The following is a 22,893-nucleotide window of genomic DNA, read 5'->3' as shown; positions in this document are numbered from 1 at the left end:
TACAGATGGGTGTAATGGTTAGCATTATTGCCTCACAGCACTGTGGTCATGGGTTCAATTCCCACCATGGCCCTAACTGTGCAGAGTTTGTATATTCTCCCTGTGCTTTCGTGGGTTTTCTACGGGTACTCCGGTTTCTTCCCACAATCCGTAAATATACTGGTAGGTTAATTGGCTCTTAAAAAAATTAACCCTAGAATGTCTGTGTGTGTGTACATACACGTGTGTGTGTGTACATGTGGTAGGGAATATAGATTGTAAGCTCCACTGAGGCAGGGACTGATGGGAATGCTCAAATATTCTATGTATAAGAAACTGTTAATAAATATCTATTTACAATTATGCGGAATTGTCGATATACTGCTCTTTGTATACAAGTACCCCTTAAAAAACGCAATGAAATGTAGTATCAACAGGCGATGAACATTCCCTATTATGTTGCACAAGCAATTTAATATTAGTACTTCCGTAGTCAGATGCAACAAATGTCATCCTAATAAATGTATCAGAATCACTTTACTGGCCATGTATACTCTGGTAAACTTTTTTGTGGATACAGTGCAGCTTCAAGCATGGTACAAGAGGGATGACAGGACATACATACATTGCATCAGTTGCGCATACAAATGACAATTCACATGTTATGATTTGCAAGGTTAGACAGAGCAGTTAGGTGTTTAGATTAGCAGTATCTAAAGCTGTGTACACACGGGGGCGATAGGGGCTGAAATCGCTGGAAATATGGTCACAGGCGACCATATTGCCAGTGATGGGAGTGTGCCCCGGCGATTCCCGTTTTCAGCCCCGTTCTAATCGATGGTCGCAACCAGCTGATTACCTCTGCGGCTCCCCCCGGCAGAGGTTCCCTTTCATCAGCGACCATCTCTGGTCACTGATGAAAAGGAGAAACTGAGCAATATATTGCTCAGCCACATATTGCTAGCAATATATTGCTGGGCAATATATCTCCCCCGTGTGTACGGGGCTTTAGAGTACATTGTTCAATAGTTGAATAGCTATCAGGAAGAAGCTTTTTGCAATGTATCCACCTTCAAGTGGTATCGGAGGGCAGCAAATATAATAAATGTGTCTTTTAGAAAGAAACAAGAACATAAAAAGGTGTTTAGTAAGGTGGGCTTACAAAAGCAAGAAAATGACAGACATCTTTCAAAAAGACAAACTATTGGAGGTCTGGAACACATTGTACAAAATAAAATTAAACAAATTGGGCAATTCAGCAAAACATTTTCCTACAGTAATAGTCATACTCCTATAATTATAAAGTATTTGTCTAGGACATAAATGTCAATTACTAATCAGCAAACAGCCAAATGCAACGCATAATAGCATATTAAAAACAAAGAAAGAACATAAATTCACTAGACCTTTTTAGACTGGTTACTATTTTTTCCCAAATAAAGACCGACACGGTCAAAGAATACAATAGGATGTGTTAATTTAATCATTTGGTACCAGAGACACCGCAGGCCATCCTCACTCCCCACTATTCACATTACTCTTACATTGTGGGGGCAAGGTCAATAAAGCCTTAACAACTCGCTTCTTAAGCTGGGTACACATATATACAATTGTCGGGCCGTTCTTCCGTTCTGGGTCGGACAGCCGTTCAATTGTATATGTGTGTACACTGTCCCGTACGAGCGATAAACGGCAAAAAACTGTCTTGTCCGTCCATACTCAGTCGGTCGATGGTTCTTTGCAGTTTAAGTTTCATCCGACAGGACGGCCTCATATCGGAACAAAAGTGCAGTGTGTACGCACGTTCGATCGATATGCTGCCGTCCTTGCGACTATACTGCCAAAGCTGGAACGCCCATGTGGGCATTCCATAGCTACATGATCTCTCCTACAGATATAGTTACACTATAATAAGTACATTGCATTCAGAACGCACACATGAATAAATCATGTGTGGAGGTGACAGGGTTAATGTAGTTCACGGAGCCGCGGCTCCGCTGCTCATGATATATCAGGCTGTCACAACATAAAGGAATTTGAGAGGCACAAGCAGACCGACAATAGCCCTTAAAATGAAGGATAATACAAGGCACAGTTGCTAATATTTCAATATGCATTACATAATGTGACACACACGGAGCACCAAACTTCTATAAAGCCGGGTATGCGACTAGTCAGTTTGCGGTAGTCACCCTGCCAAACTTCTATAAAGCCGGGTATGCGAGTATAGTCAGTTTGCGGTAGTCACCCTGTAGTCACATACCCGGCTTTATAGCAGTTTGGCAGGGTGACTACCGCAAACTGAATAGTCGCATACCCGGCTTTATAGAAATAATGAACTACAATAGTTACACTATAATAAGTACATAGATTCCATTCATGAAGTTGCAATGGCTGGACGAACATGCATATTAGATGTAAATGTGTAGCAGCAAATGATATCAGAAATAAAAAGATGAGATTTATGAGGTGAATATACTGAACACAGTTTATTTAATCAGTAATAGTGCAATGTTACAATGTTGTCAAAACAAGTCTAGATGGTAACAATTGGAAGCAACACATGTAACAATGTTAGATAAAAGGGTATGTGCACATATAATGTCTTAAAATGGTGAATGTTAATGTGGCTATTACAAAACAATATGCATTACATAATGTGACACACACGGAGCACCAAACTGCTATAAAGCCGGGTTTGCGACTACAGGGTGACTACCGCAAACTGACTATACTCGCATACCCGGCTTTATAGAAGTTTGGTGCTCCGTGTGTGTCACATTATGTAATGCATATTGAAATATTAGCAACTGTGCCTTGTATTATCCTTAGCCATTTTAAGGGCTATTGTCTGTCTGCTTGTGCACATTATATGTGCACATACCCTTTTATCTAACATTGTTACATGTGTTGCTTCCAATTGTTACCATCTAGACTTGTTTTGACAACATTGTAACATTGCACTATTACTGATTAAATAAACTGTGTTCAGTATATTCACCTCATAAATCTCATCTTTTTATTTCTGATATCATTTGCTGCTACACATTTACATCTAATATGCATGTTCGTCCAGCCATTACAACTTCATGAATGCAACCTATGTACTTATTATAGTGTAACTATTGTAGTTCATTATTTCTATAAAGCCGGGTATGCGACTAGTCAGTTTGCGGTAGTCACCCTGCCAAACTGCTATAAAGCCGGGTATGCGACTACAGGGTGACTACCGCAAACTGACTATACTCGCATACCCGGCTTTATAGAAGTTTGGCAGGGTGACTACCGCAAACTGACTAGTCGCATACCCGGCTTTATAGAAGTTTGGTGCTCCGTGTGTGTCACATTATGTAATGCATATTGAAATATTAGCAACTGTGCCTTGTATTATCCTTGGCCATTTTAAGGGCTATTGTCTGTCTGCTTGTGCCTCTCAAATTTAACTGCGGGACCAGACCGGCATTTCTATACTGAAGTTTAGTAGACGCGTACCCCGTCACTTTTGTTTAGGTTCTGTACTCACGCCTCTTTGTTTTGGTATGCCCTTAACCCAGCCCATTATGATAATTTTGTTCATATATATCGTGTCAAAAGCCCAAATCGAGAGAGTGTGTACGGTGGTACAATCTTTTTCTTGCGACTGTTTGGACGGGAGTACATCGGACGTCGCAAGTAAAATTGTACAGGTGTGTACGCGCGTGATCGGCTGTTGTTTGTGGACGGTCCGACGGGAGTACAGTCGGCCAAACGGTTGGATTGTATATATGTGTACCCAGCTTTAGCCTTTCAGACCTAGCTCAGATTTGGAAACATCCCCTTTTCACTCACAGAATTTGGCCCGTCATTGCTGTACCTTACCAGACCCATAAGAACAGTTTTATTTATCTAAAAAAAGGTATTTCCCATTTGCTTCCTTCCAACATATCAAACAGTTCCATGTGGCCTACCATTAAAGCCGTTCAAAACAAGTTTAGGTGGCTTTCAATGTGTATGGACCTTTATTGTATGCAATTTGGACTAGATCACATTATATTGCTTCACATACGTTTTGCAATGCAATAAGATGCAATCTAGTACAAAAAGTATGTGCAGCACATACATCTCATCGCACAGCTCAAAAAGTATGTGCAGCACATACATCTCATCGCACAGCTCAAAAAGTGTGTGGGAGCGCGCATCTCATCGCACCGAGAAATTGTACATTCAAATGACAGATGCAGAGAATTTTTTAAACTGTGTAGTAGTCTAATGAATGAGTTGCTGACAAAGGGAAAGACACAGAGGGCCAGATGCACCAAGCTTCAAAAAGTGATCAAGTGGAGAGTAATGGCCCCCATACACTAGCCGATTTTGGTCAGATTTCAGCCAGATCAGTCGGTCAGATTTCAGCCAGATCAGTCGGATCTGGCCGAAATCGGACCAAAATCGGCTAGTTTTGATGTCCCCTCAGATCCGATGCGCGGTCCCGTGCGCATCGGATCTGCGTCGGGTGGTCGGACCTGCTGCACGTCCGACCACCCGACTTGGGACCTAGTGGGGCGGCGAGGCGGTAGAGGGAGCAGGGGGGGGCTGGGGAAGCTGCGGGGGACACAGGCGGCATAGAGCCGCGCAGGGGGAGCCGCCGGGAGCTGTCAGTATTGAATAAAAAAAAAAAAGCCCATACAATGCATGGGCGGCCTGTGATTGGCTGAGCGCTCTCTCAGCCAGTCAGCAATTGGCTGAGAGAGCGCTAAGCCAATCACAGGCTGCCCATTCATTGTATAGGCTTTTTTTTTCTAGCACTGACAGCTCCCGCCGGCTCCCCCTGCCCGGCTCTATGCCGCCTGTGTCCCCCGCAGTGTCCCCAGCAGCGGGGGACACAGACGCTGTCCCCGCAGCGTTACCAGCAGCGGGGGACACAGACGCTGTCCCCGCAGTGTTACCAGCAGCGGGGGACACAGACGCTGTCCCCGCAGTGTCCCCAGCCCCCCTGCTCCCACCTCTGTAGCCCCCCCCTGCTCCCCAGGTTTTTACATGTGATAAATCGAGACGATTTATCACATGTAAAAAATGGCACATCAAGTGCCAATCTAATCAAGCTCCCCCGGGGAGCAGCCGGGGAAGCTCAGGGGGAAGTCGGGGGCGACTTGTCCTAAGGACAAGTCGCCCTAGTGTATGGGGGCCTTTAGGGCCAGCCAATGAGTTCCTAAAGGCCCCCATACACTAGTCGGATTTTACCCGATTCTGACGGATCGGGCCAATACATCACAGCAGTGTGTGGCCAGCTTATACCCAGTTTTCTTTGCAGGCAAATTCCCGGGTCTAGCATGTTGACCTGGAAATTTGCCTTTTAACACTGTTTTTTTGCAGTGTGAACAGGTCGCATACCCGGATCTCATACACGGATAAAACCCTTCTTTTTACCAGTGTTTGAGATCCGGGTATGCAGACACGGGTTAACCAGTTCTCACTGCATAAAAACCTGTGTTAAAAGGCAAATTACCGGGTAGAACTTCTTCACCCGGGAATTTGCCTTGCAGTGAGAATGGGGGTCCGTCCCTGCAGTCCAAAAGCCGTGTATTTCTCACTCGCAGTGAGAACATGGTATTAACTGTCATGTTACAGGCTGATTTTGAATGATTTGCTGGTTGTTTATAACTTTCCACTTTATCACTTTTTGAAGCTTGGTGCATCTGGCCCAAAAGGGTTTATAGACTGGTTAGGCAGAGTGCTCCAAATTACAGAAATTATTGTTTAAAAAAAACAATAATTACTTTTTTCTACAGAGAGAAACCTTAACTACAGACTGCATAATGAACAGATACTTGTAAATACTTACTGGATATATGCTTTCTCAAGGGTATCTGGTCATTAGTTTGACAGGCAATAGGCCAAAACATGAAAAAGGTCAACATGCAAAAAAGTTTGACATATGAAAAAGTCACCCTGAGTTTTTCATGATATTTGTTTTTTGAGTCAACTTGTTCTTACTATACCATCCACATGAGCATAGAGCGAGATTACAGTACTGTCCAGAGCAACGCGAGGGTCCATGTTGACTGGAACCCCCCCAAAAAAATAAAAAATTTACGTAGACTCTTTCATGTGCCTAACATTCTCATATCTGCCTTTTGTTGACCTAGTGCATGTCAACCTTTTTTCATGTGTCAACCAATACTGATAGACCAAGACACTGTCTACCTAATAATCCACACCCCTCTTCAGAGATCGATTTGTCAACACTAGGTTTGATGATCTGCACCTCAATGATAGCGATGCAGGTTAATAAAGAATGGAACAGTGATGGTTACATCCTTTAACAATATAGTGTAGCTCCAGCGTGTATGGGTGACCTGCGCTAATTAAGTAAGTCAGGGAAAATCCCCATTGCTCCAATGTAATCATAAAGAGCAACATGTATGCACACAGCTGCTTTCGTAAAATGGATATAGCTTTGTTAAGATCAGCAGATGAGCGGCAGCAGTCAGCGATGATGCGGGAATGCGCATCAGCACTCACAACTGGGCTGAGCGGTTTTTAAACTAAAAAAAAAAAAAAAGAAGTAAAAGTGAGCTGCTGTCAGCTTGAAGTCACAGTGTATGGGCAAAACAAAGGGGCAGATGTTTGAACCAGTAAAAAGAGTGGAAAAGTGAGACAGTAGAGTAGTTGCCCAGGTCAACCAGCTTTGAAGTAATACTTATCAACTGCATTCTATAAAATTACAGATAGCATCTGATCGATGGCTACAACGACTCTTCACACATTTTGCCGCTTCATACATCGCCCCAAAATGTGTGGCAAAACTATCCAACAAATAAAAAAAGTCAAACCCAGAGATAAACGAACCCGGCCCACATGTGCCAAGTAATGACCTGGCTGTGACCTAACGTGAAGATCTAGAAAAACATTAGTGTCTAGAGACTGTCAGCTGCACACACAGCACTGCATTAATGTAGTACCATGCAGAGGAAGACAGATCAAGCAAGTTACCAGACAGCAAACGTGTATACACAACATGTCTGCTCTCACAGGAACTCACTAACACAGTCTGTGTGCTCACATTCACCGGACTCAAGAGCAATCAGCGTGTAATTAGCTGAAATATTGGGGCAGATGTATTAAGCCGGGCGAAGAGATAAACTGGAGATAAAGTGGAAGGAGATAACGCACCAGCCAATCAGCTGTGTTTGAAATATGACAGATGGGAGTTGATTGGCTGGTGCGTTAACTCCTTCCACTTTATCTCCAGTTTATCTCTTCGCACGGTTTAATACATCTGCCCCATTGTGTCTGTAGCAACCCTGTGTGACAGCTCAGCTGCTTGCTCACCCGGTAGATGCTAAATTATAGTGGGCTAAAGGACCTGTGATGACATCACACCCACGTGACCCGCAGTGATCAGTGGGAGGAGTCAATACACTGAGTCCCATTTCCTCCTTCCTTTCCTACTGCTGCAGGCAGGATCAGCATGTGCTGCGGACTGGGTGTGAGACATGATCATCCCAGGTATCAGGTACACCCAGCAGCACCCCCTCCCCTCTCACCTGCCCGGTGGGCACCCTCTACGTCACCTGCTCTTACCACCCACCTTACCCGGCGGAACAAAACACCCCCCACCCCTCCTTCGACGGGCACCTTCTCGCCCGGCAGCACCCTCCGCTCCCGTTCTTACCCTGCACCACCACCCGCACATTCTGCCCCCACACTTTCCCCCCTGCACATACTGCCCCCACACTGTCCCCACCCTGCACATAATACCCCACACTGCCCACCCATCACATAATACCCCACACTGCCCACCCTACACATACTGCCACCACACTGCCCACCCTGCATATACTGCCCCCACACTGTCCGCCCCTGCGCATACTGCCCCCACACTGTCCGCCCCTGCGCATACTGCCCCCACGCTTTCCCCCCCTGCGCATACTGCCCCCACGCTGTCCCCCCCTGCGCATACTGCCCCCACGCTGTCCCCCCCTGCGCATACTGCCCCCACGCTGTCCCCTCCTGCGCATACTGCCCCCACGCTGTCCCCCCCTGCGCATACTGCCCCCACGCTGTCCCCCCCTGCGCATACTGCCCCCACGCTGTCCGCCCCTGCGCATACTGCCCCCACGCTGTCCGCCCCTGCGCATACTGCCCCCACGCTGTCCGCCCCTGCGCATACTGCCCCCACGCTGTCCGCCCCTGCGCATACTGCCCCCACGCTGTCCGCCCCTGCGCATACTGCCCCCACGCTGTCCGCCCCTGCGCATACTGCCCCCACGCTGTCCGCCCCTGCGCATACTGCCCCCACGCTGTCCGCCCCTGCGCATACTGCCCCCACGCTGTCCGCCCCTGCGCATACTGCCCCCACGCTGTCCGCCCCTGCGCATACTGCCCCCACGCTGTCCGCCCCTGCGCATACTGCCCCTGCGCATACTGCCCCTGCGCATACTGCCCCCACACTGTCTGACCCCGCGCATACTGCCCCCGCGCATACTGCCCCCACACTGCCTGCCCCCACACTGCCTGCCCCCACACTGTCTGCCCCCGTGCATACTGCCCCCACACTGTCTGCCCCCGTGCATACTGCCCCCACACTGTCTGCCCCTGCGCATACTGCCCCCACACTGTCTGCCCCCACACTGTCTGCCCCCACACTGTCTGCCCCCGCGCATACTGCCCCCACACTGTCTGCCCCCACACTGTCTGCCCCCGCGCATACTGCCCCCACACTGTCTGCCCCCGCGCATACTGCCCCCACACTGTCTGCCCCCGCGCATACTGCCCCCACACTGTCTGCCCCCGCGCATACTGCCCCCACACTGCCTGCCCCCGCGCATACTGCCCCCACACTGTCTGCCCCCGCGCATACTGCCCCCACACTGCCTGCCCCCACACTGTCTGCCCCCACACTGTCTGCCCCCGCGCATACTGCCCCCACACTGTCTGCCCCCGCGCATACTGCCCCCACACTGTCTGCCCCCCACACTGTCTGCCCCACACTGTCTGCCCCCTCCCGCGCATACTGCCCCCACACTGTCTGCCCCCTCCCGCGCATACTGCCCCCACACTGTCTGCCCCCTCCCGCGCATACTGCCCCCACACTGTCTGCCCCCTCCCGCGCATACTGCCCCCACACTGTCTGCCCCCTCCCGCGCATACTGCCCCCACACTGTCTGCCCCCTCCCGCGCATACTGCCCCCACACTGTCTGCCCCCTCCCGCGCATACTGCCCCCCTTGCATGCACTGTCCCCCTTGCGCATACTGCCCTCTACTGCACAAAATACCCCCATACTGCCCCCCTTGCGCATACTACACCTACTGCTCAAAATGCCCCCACACTTCTCAAAACACCCCCGGCGGGGCTAGTCCCACGGGCTTATCACCCCCTGAGCCCCCACTTACCTGGTCATCCTCCCTGCTTCTTACTCGACCGGGGCATGCCCCCCCCCCCCCCTTACCTCTGTCCTGTCTGGCTGGCACACCACCAGCTTCTCGCCCATCTTGCGGCACCCCTTCCCCCCTTTACTTACCCAGGCACCCAAAATCCTCTGCTTCCTGACGGCATCCCCACCAGCATCTCACGCGGCAGCACACACACACACCCCTTCTTACCCTGTGGCGACCCCTTCTTCCCGCTCGACGGACCACCCCCCACTTTACCTGGCGTGCCCCCTCCCCGCCTGATGGCACCTCCTGCCCGGCGGCACCCCCCGCACTTGCCTGGCGGCACACTCCCCCTACTTGCCCAGGCACCCCAAACCCCCTGCTTCTCGCCCATCCGGGGGCAGCCCCTCACTGCTTCTACCTTACTTACCAGGTGCCCCCTCCTCCATGCTTCTCACCCGCCCGGTGGGCACTCCCCCCTGACATCTGTTCTTACCACCCACCCCCATTCCTTATCCCGGCGGCACAATTCCCCCCTCTCGACGGGCACCTTCTAGGCCGTCGGCACCCTCCACTCCCGTTCTTACCCTTCACCACCACCCGCTTCCCACCCGGCCAGGGGCTCCCCCCTTTCCTCTCTCCTGTACGGTTGGCACCCCACCAGCTTCTCACCAGGCAGCACCCCCCACGCCCCCCCATTCTTATCCTATGGCACCCCTTTCTTCCGGCCCGACGGGCACCCCCTCCCCGCTTCTTACCTGGCATACCCCCTCCCCGCTTCTCACCCGACAGCATCTCCTGATCCGGCCACCCCCCGCAATTCTCACCCATCTGACGCCCCCCCCCCCCCCTTCTTACCTAGGCACCCCAAACCCCCTGCTTATCTCCCCTCCAGCATCATCCCCCCTCTGCTTCTACCGTACTTACCCAGGCACCCCCCTTGCCTCTCACCTGCACGGTGAAACCCCCTGTCCCCTGTTCTTACCCTGTGGCCCCTCCTGCTTCTCACCACACACATCCCCCCCCCGCTTCTCACCTATCTGGCGGACACTCACAACCCCCTCCCCCCCACACTTACCCGGTCATCCCCCCGCCTCTCAACTCCCCCCCCCCCCCCCCCCTTCCCGCACCCGCCCAGCGGGCATCTCAAACCCCCTGCCTGCTTACCCGGGCACCACCCCTTGCTTCTCACCTACTTGGCATGCCCCTCTTGCACTCCCTGCTTCCCACCAACCCCCACTTCTCACCTGTCTGGCGGGCACCCCCCAGCTTCTCAACCGGTGGGCACCCCCCACCACTTACTTCCTGTTTCTCACCCGGTGGCAAGCTTCTCCCAAACCCGCCTGGTTCTTAACCTGTGTGGCACTCCCCGTTCTCACCCGGCGGCACACCCCCATCCGCTTCTCACTCCCTGGACACCCAACAGCTGCACCCTTCCCTCCTCCTCCATCCAACACCCGGCGCCTGCACCCTGCCCCTCCATTCATCTCCTACCTGGTGCTAGCAGCCTGCACACACAGCGTCCTCCCCATATTTCACACCCAGCACCAGCAACCTTCCTCCTTCCATTTCACACCCGGTGCCAGCAGCCTTCACACCAAAAGAGTGCTGGGACTTACTTTTTACAAAATTGGTGGGTCCCCGGGATGCGCTGTTCTATAGCACAGCAGGAGAGCCAGGGGCCAGCTGTGCGGGGGTCCTCGGGGATGCACTGTGTTCTGACCAGCTGCAAAGCAGGAGAGCCCAGGGGACAGCGCTGGTGAAAGGGAACCCCACCAATGCTGGTGAGAATGAGACCTGCCTCCTCTCCCCCTTTTGTGTTGCCCCCTCTTGCCTTCTTCACCCTTCTTTTTCCCTCTTTCCCCTTTTTCTCACCCTCTCTCTCTTCCCTGCTGCTGACTTTTTTTTCTCTCCTCTGCTCTCTTCCCCCCTGCCCCCTCTTTCTCAACCCTCACTCTGCCATAGTCTGTCTCTTTCCTCCCCATCTTTCACCACGCTTCCTCTCTCTCCCTGGCGCTGTCTCTTTCGTTCTCTTCCTGACACCATCTCTTACTTCATCTTTGACACTCTCGTTTTCTTTCCCAGGCACCTTCTCTCCCCATTTTTTCCCTGACATGCTCACTCTTGCTCCCATCTTTCTCTCTCTCGCCCTCCCTGACGTTCTTACTCCTGCTTGTAACTCTGTCCCTCTTTTTGCTCTTCTTCCTTTCTCTGACACCCTACCCCTCACACCACTTTTTCCAAGAAGCCCTCTCCCTTTCTTGCACCCCTTGCCCTTTCTTGCTCCTCTTTTGCTGTGTTTCCCCAACACCCTCTTTGACATCACTCCAATCACTCTTTCTTCTGACCCCCCCCCCCCCACACCCAAGAGACTGCACCCTATCGACAACCGACCACAGTGTTTCATTCCCCTTCCCACTGGCTTCACACCCAGTTGCATTGTCCCCCCCTTCTCCTAACTGTGCCCCACCTCTGGTCTCCTACTCGGCAGCAGTGTGTCCCCCCCTCCCTCCTAGTCACAGTAATCACACTCAGTGAAAAATAAAGTGTGTGTCCCCGGGACCCCTCTTTGTTAAGTTGAGGTCCTACTCAGTTTTTGGGTCCCATCACATAACGCTTTTGAGCAGTGGCGTAACTACAGAGGGTACAGGGGGATGGCACCGCTAAGGGTCACGGACGCTTGGGGGGCCCCATGGCCCTGGAAGGCAATCCCCTGCACCCTTTTTATTCTCCAGGTGTTTTTTTATATTAATATTGCCGATCGGGCATGGCTGCTCTGCCAACCGACTGCCCAACCCCCCCCCTTAATTACCTGCCCCCTCCCTTCAGTGGCTGTACAAGAGACCCTGCACTACCAGTGAGGATGATGGCACATGAGACCTGCGCCACCGGTGCCTGGGCAGAGGAGACCTACTACACTACTGTTTGTACTGGGGGGGCTCCCCTCGAAACACAAACACCTACTCTCCCTCACCACCCTTCTTGCCTCTCCTTCTCCTCCCCAACACTGCCTCTATCCCCTCTCTCTCACCCGCCTCTGTGTCAACCCTCCCCTCTTTTTTTGCTGACTCCTCAACCCCTTTTCTCTCTTTTTTTTTTCCCCTTATCTTCCATGCTCTCGCTTGTCGCTCCCCTACTACCTCTCTCTCCTCTCTTTCTGTCAGCAATATCTCTCATCTCCTCTTTATTTCTCTCTCTGCCCCTAGTCTTTCTCCTTTTTCTCCTTCCCGCTCTTTCCCTTTCCTCCCCTCTCTGACACTCATAAAACACTGCTGCCTCTCCCTCTTATTCCTCTCCCACTGCTGGCTGTGAGTGGGGCACTGCTGCCTCTCCCTCTTATTCCTCTCCCACTGCTGGCTGTGAGTGGAGCACTGCTGCCTCTGCCAACTGAACTAATGGGCCCTACACACGTAGCGATATTCAGACACTTTTTGAACTTTACATAATTTTACTAAACCGCTCAGAAAGTGGATGAATCTCGCTGTGTGTAACCCACACAGCGATATGGATGCGCAGCCCCGCGGGACCCCGATGAATAACAGCCCTGCCTGTAAATTTAAAGTGATCACTCAGAACGCCTTGTACATCTCTGCTGTGTGGTGGCTTCTGAGCGATCACTGAAGGGGTCAGCCCGGCCGGTCACACAGCCACCTCATTCCTATAATGTCTCAGGTACCTGGCCGCCCACCTCTCACTGTCTGCCTGCAGCAGGAAGCTCGGACCAGCGGGAACTTCCTGTCTGGACTCTGCAGCATGTCCCAGGAGGCTGGTGGGTGGCATGCAGCGGTCTCTGGCAGCGCAGGGTTAGGCGGGGTAGCGCTGGTGGACAGGGGGTCCCTGCAGCGTATGTGAGATTATCGGCGGTGTTCCTGCAGTGGATGGGAACTACTAGTTCCCATCTGCCGCAGAGACCCTGCCGCTGACTTCACATACGCTGCAGGGACCCCCTGCCCGCCAGCGCTACCCGACCCTGTGCTGCCAGACCCCGCTGCATGCCACCCACCAGCAGGCAGGGGGTCCCTGCAGCTTATGTGAGATCAGCGACGGGGACCCTGCAGTTTATGCGAGATCAGCGGCGGGGTCCCTGCGGCGGATGGGAACTACTAGTTCCCATCTGCCGCAGGGACTCCGTGGTGACTTCTCATACGCAACAGGGATCCCCTGCCCGCTAGCGCTAACCGCTAGAAGCACCCCTCTACCTCTAAGATGCCCTGTGCACCTCTTCCAAGATGCCCAGCTCCCTCCTCACCCTGAGATGCCCAGATGCAGCACCCGGACCCCTTCCCCACTCACGGCAATTCCGCCCCCACTTGCAGCACCCAGACCCTCCCCCACTCGTGGCTCTTCCGAACCCCTCCTCACCCTAAATAAACTGACCCTTGTGGTGGCCTTGTCTCAGCGGTGGTCTTGGTCCCCCTCATCCAGCGGTGCGGAGGAAATAAAAATTCAAAATGGCCACGGCCAGACAATCATGGCTTGTCATTGCCCCAACCCCTGGAGCTGGCTATATTAACCAGTTCAAGACGGGGCAGCCAGTCCGATGGCGGAGGGGTCCCATCACATAACGCTAGCAGCAGGAGGGGGAGCAGAGAAGAGCTCCAGAAGAACAATCCCTGAGAGGTGGTGGAGGCCATGCAAAAGAGCTGCCCCAGGTGAAGACTCCGCAAAAGCCCTGGGGGGGCAGGAGCCCCCCTGGGTGAAGACAAGATGAAGTTTAATAAAATATTTAAAAACCTGTGTTTTTTTAATATTTCCTTTACAGGGGGGCTATAGGTACCAGCAAGGGCGTAACTACCATAGGTGCAGCTGCTATGGGGCCTACTTTGCCTGTCAAAGTATCATGTGCTGTATACATTTTTCAGCATTAGATGATAAATAGGGATCCTTAAAAACTTTTGCTATGGGGCCCACATGTATCTAGTTACGCCACTGGGTACCGGCGAGCCATTAATGCCCCACATGCTGGTACCTGTGGTTCTCCCAAGTGGGGCAGGCTTGTAAGATACTGGGAAAAGTCTTAAGACCTTGCGGGTACCCTCTAATACTCAAGGTCTTAAGACGATGCCTAGTATCCCATAAGGACTTTGTGAAAAGGAATTACCGGTAGGTATTAAATTCCTATTTTTAAAACAAGCTATAAACCCTGCACCCACTGCTCAGGGGTGCAGGGGATAGCCTCGGGCTTCAGCCCAGGCCTGGGTTGATTAGTTAGGGTGGGTAATGTTTTGGCCATGGGACCCCATCGAGAGTGTCCCCTGGCTACGGCATTACACCCCCTTCTAGTGGAGCCTGGTGCTGGTCCCCAAAATACGGGGGACCCCTATTCATTTTGTCCCCTGTATTTTGGAAACCAGGGCCGGCTCAAGAGCCTGGTGTGTGTCCTCCATATCTTGGGAATCAGGACCACTCCGAGCTCTGGGCTGGTCATGGGGGGGGGGCAGGAGGAGAAGAACCCCACGACATGTTTTTTTAGATTCAGGGTATGGCCGCGTAATAGTACAAATTCACATTACACCGCAGTAGTGCCACTTAAACACACTACACCAGCTAGAACCACTTGGACACACTGAGCCAGGGTTACGCACACCATAATGCCTGTTAGGCATTATGCCACGCACAGTCATGCCCATTATACAACATACCACACCATTATGCCCATAACACAACATGCCACACACCGTAATGCCCACAATTTATGCCACACACCGTAGTGCCCCAGTACTCCTGCTTATACATACTGTATGATGCCTCCAGTAGTGTGTCGTCCCCCCCCCACACAATTCCTAAAGTAACGCCATTACAGATAATGTTCACAAATGTTCCACCACATAGGGGCAGATTTATTAATGGGGCTATATACGTTTAAAATAACAGGTCCCGCTTCTCCTGCATAACGAAGAGAAGTGGGCATGCTTATAACCTTGATGTATGATGCAGGCGGCTGTCGATAAGGAGAGATGTTACTTCCTGTCTCCTCAGCTCTCCTTATTGGCGGCCAGGCAGCACTGCGCGAGCGCATTGTAAAAAAAAAAACCTCTCCCCTGGCCGGCTCTCTGGGCATGCACAAGATCTTGTTATTATCGCAAGATCTCCAGCGCAGCCAGCAGCAGGGCTAGTGCTGTCCTCACAGTGGAGAAAGGACAACACTAGCCCTAAGCTGAAGAAGCGGCTGTTAATACATCGCCCCGGCCGCTAATTGCTGGGGGGGATTACAGAGGACAGCCGCGCCGAGCGTTACTCTTCAGGCTGTCCCTAGAGCCCATTAGGCGTACTGTTAATACATATAAAAGACCGTAATCCCCCCAGTTAACCATCGTTAGGTGCAGATATGCACTTAACATTGGTTGATACTTCTGCCCTATAGCAACGCTCCTGCTCCCCTCTTAGCAGACATTTCAAATGTGGTCACTGCCGGACATTAGAGATAGAAAAAGAGTAAAGAGATGGGGTGAGGCGAAGGCAGGTCTTGCTCCAGCATCAGCCTTCCATGCACTGGCTTTTACAGTTCTGCAAAGGCATGCTCTCATGCTTCCCAGCGCTGGCAGCCCATGCTCACCTGTAATAGCACCAGCTGCCAGCACTGGGGAGCAGTAGAGCACTGGTGGCAGGTAGCATCGGGAGCAGCAGTACTCAGACAGCAGGCCCCCAGTTGCAGCAGCGGATGACCCAGGGAGGAGAGTTCAGACAGCAGTGGCGGGTGGTCCAGGGAGCAGGAGTGCTCCGGCAGAGAGACCTAGGGAGCAGAGCTCTGGCAGCAGTGGTTGGCCCAGGGAGGAGAGCTCCAGCAGGCCCTGGGGAGCAGCGTGGGTGTCCGGCTCTGCCATGCTGCAGATCAGGGCACAAGAGCACAGGATGGCGGCTGCAGCACTCTTCCCACATGGGACACGGGGGGGGGGATTTATCAGCTTTCCTTATACACCAGCTGCAGCAGTGCGCGAGGCATCCCTGGGGACCCACTCAGTTTAGGGGTCCGCAGTTAGGGCTAAAATTTTGCGAACTCTGCTCTCAACCTATTACATTTGGCCCTCTGTCTTTCCTTTCTGTCTCTCCCTCATTGACATTCTCTCTGCTCGCACTCCTCCCTTTCTCTTGATATTCCCCTTTCGCATTTCTTTTTCTTGAATCCCCCTCTCCCTCTTTCTAGCTCCTCTCAATTTTTTGCTCTTTCCCAGACACCCTTTTTGTCTATCAAACCACTTACTCTTTCTTCTGCCCCACCTAAGAGGCATTGTAGTGACGGTAGATTGGGTAGATCAAAGGCAGACTATGTAATGGAACCCATAAACAGTGAAGTGGGGTCCCAACTGTATAAAGTGAGGGGTACCTGGGCCCCACACATTTTTGCACCTAGCACGATCACTGGTTGTGTAAGAGGCATTACGGTGTTGGGCATAATGTGTAAGGGGCATTACTTTGTGTGTGGCATATTGTTTAAGGGTCATTAATAATAATAAAATAACGAGGGGAGCATGAATGGAAATATAGAGCTATGGATTGTTTGGATAACCCCCCAAACCGGTTTCTTGCCTAGGGCCCCATTGAGCCTAAATCCGTCTCTGCATCCTTCCCACCACCCCTTCCTGCTCTCACAATCATAGGCATGTCCCTCAAAGCCTGCACATCCTACCTGCTATAGCATGTAGTATTTGACCCTAAATTGTGACCTGGAACTCATTTTAAAAAGAAAATTAGGGTCCCCGGGGACGAGCTCTTCTGACCCTGACATGAGCTGGCAATGACGGGCAGGGGGAGGGAGACATGCAGGAGCGGTTAGGGAGATGGGGAGCAGCGGAGCCAATCAGATGGTTACTTGCATGAGAGCACAGTGCTAATGTATGGGAGACCTATTGATGCTGGTAAAAGGAGATCTGCCTTCTATTCCCACATCGCCCTTTCACATCATCTCACTGCCCAGCCCTCTAGCCCACTGTCACCTCAATCCATTTCACCTTGCCCCTTGTTACATTACCACTTCCCATCGCCCTCTTCAACTCACCCCCATCACCACCCCTCTGCCCCATGTTTTTGCTCTTTCTCGCTCTCTACCAGTTCTCTTTTCTCTAGCCTATGCTCTCTCTCTCCAACCCTCCGTCACCCTCTCGCCCCTTCTGTCCATCCTCTTTTTCTCTCCCCCTGCTCGCCTCTCTCTCCCTCTGACAGGCTCTCTCTTCCCCCTCTCCACCTGGTGCAGCCTCTCTCCCTAAAAAACACTTACTCCATCTTTAACCATCAATTGTGCACTGAAAATCTTCATTGAATTCTACTTTTTGAAAAAAAAAAAAAAGACTAATAAAAATGATTGTATGGACTTCGTTTGTATACATCATTTGAAATAACAGTTAAAGGAGGCTTGAAAAGACCAATTAGGAGATCACGTAACCCCACAAGTTGGCCAGGCCAGGCGCCACCACTAGGCAACTTTAGGCATTTGCTTGGGGTACCGCCCACTGGAGGGCGGCACTTGGGCGCTGGACCCCCCCTGGCTCAAGGTAAGCAGTGCAACTCTCCCCCACCCCCTGCTACCCCCATGGATTAACACAGCTGCCCTCGCCGCATCAACTGCCAGCCCCTTCCCTCCCATGGAGCAATGCGGCAACTGCATCACAACCCTCCCCCCCCCCCCCCACGCGGTCCTATAACACCCCCCTGTGGTGCGACGTGGCGGCGGCGGATGCATCACCCACGCCTGGGCCGCTCCAGTGCCTTGCACCGTCCCTGAAGGTGCCATCCCACAACTGACAGATGTCTGATTCAAACCTCTGTGTATAGGCACACTTGGATTTATACCATTTTTATTTAGAAATATATATATCTGTGAAGTGACCCATTTACAACTTTTAAGTAATTTATTGTGCCACCTAAACCAATCAGTTACACAATTTGTGTCCCATAGTTCCTTTTGTATCCATCCCCCATTCTGCCTCCTTGTGCCTCTAAAATCCAAGTCTGACCTGATTACCCTGGCAGCTCCTCGGGAGAGCTCACATACTATATGGCACTGGATGTAATAAATCCCTGGAAGCTGCAGGCGGAGGTTTCTTAATTTCATTCATCCGCCTGGCTCTTAGTGCCCCCCCTCCCCCTACATCGGATGTGATACATTGTGGATGCTGAGCAGCACCCTCGATGTGCCGCTGACAGCTGCACATAAGGGTTATCTGCTGTATGTATGTGTGTATGTATGTATGCTCTCCAGCTCTGATCTGAACGCACGGGACCGAGCATCGGATCAGATGTCATTCACATGCAATTTGGGCAAGATTCGAGTGAAATCGGGCCAAAATCACATAGGGTATGGGGGCCTTGACTGTGCCCTGTTATGACTATCTGTTCCTCTTCTGGCTCTCAGAGCCTTTGTCTGTGCCCCTTCTACCTAAATGTGCCAATATATGTGTCCTTTCTGCCAGTTTTCCTTTCCGTATCCTCTCCTCCTGTTTTTTGTACTATCCTGTCTTTATTTCGCTCCCTCTCTTCTCGCCTCTATGTTCCATCCCTTGCCCCCACCACTTGTTGTATGCAACCTCATCTGTTTCAGTAGCACCCACAGCTTGTTCCATTCTCTAATCTGAGGTGCTTCAGTCAGTGCATACCAATTGCCCACTATTCAGTGTCCCACTGGTTACCCATGAGTACAGCTGATTCGCTTCTCCTCATCTGTGAGCACCAAGCTAGTCCCATAACCGGTTCCTGCCATGGATCTACACTTGCTGGCAGTGGCACCCGGTAGTAACTATCCTTCCTCCCACCCCCTGACACCACTGGCCCGAGAAATCCAACTACGCCCACAAGCTCTCCACCTAGAGGAGTGTGGCTGATTGCTTCACCCCGCACTTCTCTTCTGCAAGTCTGATGTATTCACATTAGAAAAGAAAACACGATTTGTGTGTGGGGGGGGGGGTGTCGGACATTTATGGCGTGCCTGGGCACACAACACACCCTCCCTTTGCCCACTAGGATTTAGCCTAGCTATGTCTAAATGGGCTACAAACTTGTGGTCTAAAGGACCTGGTTCTTTACGCAAGTGTCTTGTAAAATGTGATGTACTTTTGGATTTAGCCTACTTACATAAAATGGGCTGGAATCAAGTGGCCTACAGGACCTGGTCCTTTACACCAGATGCTCATAAAATATCAGGTCCCTCTGCCCACTTGGATTTAGCCTACTTATATAAAATGGGCTATAATCAAGTGGCCTAAAGGACCTGGTCCTTTACACCAGATGCTCATAAAATATCAGGTCCCTCTGCCCACTTGGATTTAGCCTACTTATATAAAATGGGCTCTAATCAAGTGGCCTAAAGGACCTGGTCCTTTAGACCAGATGCTCATAAAATATCAGGTCCCTCTGCCCACTTGGATTTAGCCTACTTTTATAAAATGGGCTATAATCAAGTGGGCTGAAGGACCTGGTCCTTTACACCAGATGCTCATAAAATATCAGGTCCCTCTGCCCACTTGGATTTAGCCTACTTATATAAAATGGGCTGGAATCAAGTGGCCTAAAGGACCTGGTCCTTTACACCAGATGCTCATAAAATATCAGGTGCCTCAGCCCACTTGGATTTAGCCTACTTATATACAATGGGCTGGAATCAAGTGGCCTAAAGGACCTGGTCCTTTACACCAGATGCTCATAAAATATCAGGTCCCTCTGCCCACTTGGATTTAGCCTACTTATATAAAATGGGCTGGAATCAAGTGGCCTAAAGGACCTGGTCCTTTACACCAGATGCTCATAAAATATCAGGTCCCTCTGCCCACTTGGATTTAGCCTACTTATATAAAATGGGCTGGAATCAAGTGGCCTAAAGGACCTGGTCCTTTACACCAGATGCTCATAAAATATCAGGTCCCTTTGCCCACTTGGATTTAGCCTACTTATATAAAATGGGCTATAATCAAGTGGCCTAAAGGACCTGGTCCTTTACACCAGATGATCATAAAATATCAGGTCCCTTTGCCCACTTGGATTTAGCATACTTATATACAATGGGATATAATCAAGTGGCCTAAAGGACCTGGTCCTTTAGACCAGATGCTCATAAAATATTAGGTCCCTCTGCCCACTTGGATTTAGCCTACTTTTATAAAATGGTCTGGAATCAAGTGGCCTAAAGGACCTGGTCCTTTACACCAGATGCTCATAAAATATCAGGTCCCTCTGCCCACTTGGATTTAGCCTACTTATATAAAATGGGCTGGAATCAAGTGGCCTAAAGGACCTGGTCCTTTACACCAGATGCTCATAAAATATCAGGTCCCTTTGCCCACTTGGATTTAGCCTACTTATATAAAATGGGCTATAATCAAGTGGCCTACAGGACCTGGTCCTTTACACCAGATGCTCATAAAATATCGGGTCCCTTTGCCCACTTGGATTTAGCCTACTTATATAAAATGGGCTATAATCAAGTGGCCTACAGGACCTGGTCCTTTACACCAGATGCTCATAAAATATCGGGTCCCTTTGCCCACTTGGATTTAGCCTACTTATATAAAATGGGCTATAATCAAGTGGCCTACAGGACCTGGTCCTTTACACCAGATGCTCATAAAATATCGGGTCCCTTTGCCCACTTGGATTTAGCCTACTTATATAAAATGGGCTATAATCAAGTGGCCTACAGGACCTGGTTCTTTACACCAGATGCTCATAAAATATCGGGTCCCTTTGCCCACTTGGATTTAGCCTACTTATATAAAATGGGCTATAATCAAGTGGGCTGAAGGACCTGGTTCTTTAAGTGAGTCTTTTAGACCACTAGGAAATAGCCTAATTTTATTGAATTGGCTAAATCAAAGTGGATAGAGGGACCGGTCCTTTATCCCACTAGGAAATAGCCTAACTTTAATGAATGGGTTAAATCAAAGTGGATAGAGGGACCAGGTCCTTTAACCCACTAAGAAATAGCCTAGTTTTATTGAGTAGGCTAAATCAGTGTGAACAGAAGGACCTGTCCTTTAGCCCACTAGGATATAGCCTATTTGTATTGAGTGGGCTAAATCGTAGTGCCTGGAGGGACAAGGTCCTTTAGCCCACTATAAAATAGACTCAACCTTGCTCACCCCGCGCCACTGCCCTGACCACTACACACAGTGACTGCTGGCCTGTACACAGGGACACCACCACTACCCACACTGCAGCACCGCAAGCTGGGGCTCAGCTCAGCTGCCACAGCGGTGTACACTCAGCAAATATAACACACACACAGTCACCTTATAGTAGACGTCGAACTGGATGTTCTCGGGAAGACTGCGGATGTCCCTGCGGGCACGGCTGTAGTTGTCCACCACTGCGGAGATGGCCGTGTTGTACAACGTCTCCGGAATCCACTCCAGCTCCACCGCCGCCATGTTCTTCGGGCCCCCAGGACAGCGTTCGCTGGGCTCTCGGCTCTCCGGCAATTGGGCAGGGGCCCGGGAGCCTCGTCAAAAACACCCACCCCCAGGAACTGGCGAGTATAACGTTCCGCCCGTGTCCCCTTCCTACAAAGTAGCACTGTCCTCCCCCACCGATGCTGGCGCTGTCCCCGACCCCGGGCACTATGGCACGGCAGTACCGATGCTACCAATCTTATTACATTCGGGCATCTAACACTCTATTTTGCCCTCATCACATAACGTGAGAGGCCACGGTAGTGACGTCATCGCGTACAGCGAAGGGGCGTACTCGGGCGTGACAGGGGGCGGGGCTACGGGACTCCAGCGGCAAGTCTGCAGCAGCGCGTGTTCTATGCATGTTGTACAGTAGTGAAGCTGCGGTGAAGTCACTGTTGTTAAATCCTCCTGAGCATAAGTGGCCAGCGAGAAGTATAGCCGGGGACTTGCAGCAGCATTACGTCACACATCTCAAGTATTTTAAAAGGACTTTTCAGGCTAAAAGCCCTGTTATGTATAACAGTTACATAGGAGCTATTATATTCTACAGATAAGACATTGGCCGCATTATTACACACTCAGGGATAGATTTATTACCCCTCGATCAGGGGAATCTGCGCTATCCCCGTGCGTTATTGCAGGGGATAGCACTTCCCCTGATCTAAGACACCCGCCGAGCGGGTGTCTAGCGTGTGGCAGCATGCATAGCGATTAGCGCAGCTATGATATTTCGTAGTGCGCGCCTGCCTCCTGCCTAATTTATGAACGGTCAACATCGCTGACAGATCCGCCGCCTGCAGCTATCGACTTCGACAGCTGCAGGCGGCGATGCCCTATGCCCACAGCAGGGACAGCGCTGTCCCTGCTGCTGGCTCTGAGCTGTGCTGGGTATCTCGCAAGAGTAGCGAGATCCTGCGCATGCACAGTCAGCCGACCGGGGGGGGGGGGGGGGAAGGACACTGCATCAGTATTAACTGATGTTAGCGCTCCCCCCGCTTCGGCCGGCAAGATGTTGATACATCTTGTCGTGTCCCCTCCTGCTTCGCCTCGCTAATGAGGTGAAGCAGGAACTGTTATAGCGGCACCTTTATGGCCGCTATAATAAATCTACCCCTCAGTGGCAAACGCAGGATTTTTAGAGGGTTTTTTTCTAAATTTAATCCAAAATCTTCCACTCAGCAG

General features: G+C 51.1%; 1 protein-coding gene across 1 annotated transcript in view; it reads right to left on the bottom strand.

Moving 5' to 3' along the window:
* The window catches only part of APPBP2 (amyloid beta precursor protein binding protein 2), a 67,946-nt gene extending 45,955 nt beyond the window's left edge, over window positions 1-21,991 (bottom strand). The window contains exon 1 of the mRNA XM_083173738.1: window positions 21,550-21,991. Coding sequence (XP_083029864.1) covers window positions 21,550-21,687 — 138 coding nt within the window. The 5' untranslated portion in view covers window positions 21,688-21,991. The remainder of the gene's footprint in view (window positions 1-21,549) is intronic.
* Window positions 21,992-22,893: the final 902 nt, after the last annotated feature.

This window comes from Crinia signifera, chromosome 2 (genome assembly GCF_055691185.1).
Source record: "Crinia signifera chromosome 2, ASM5569118v1, whole genome shotgun sequence".
NCBI classification, from domain to species: Eukaryota; Metazoa; Chordata; class Amphibia; order Anura; family Myobatrachidae; genus Crinia; species Crinia signifera.
This window is presented reverse-complemented; position numbering and strand designations above follow the sequence as displayed.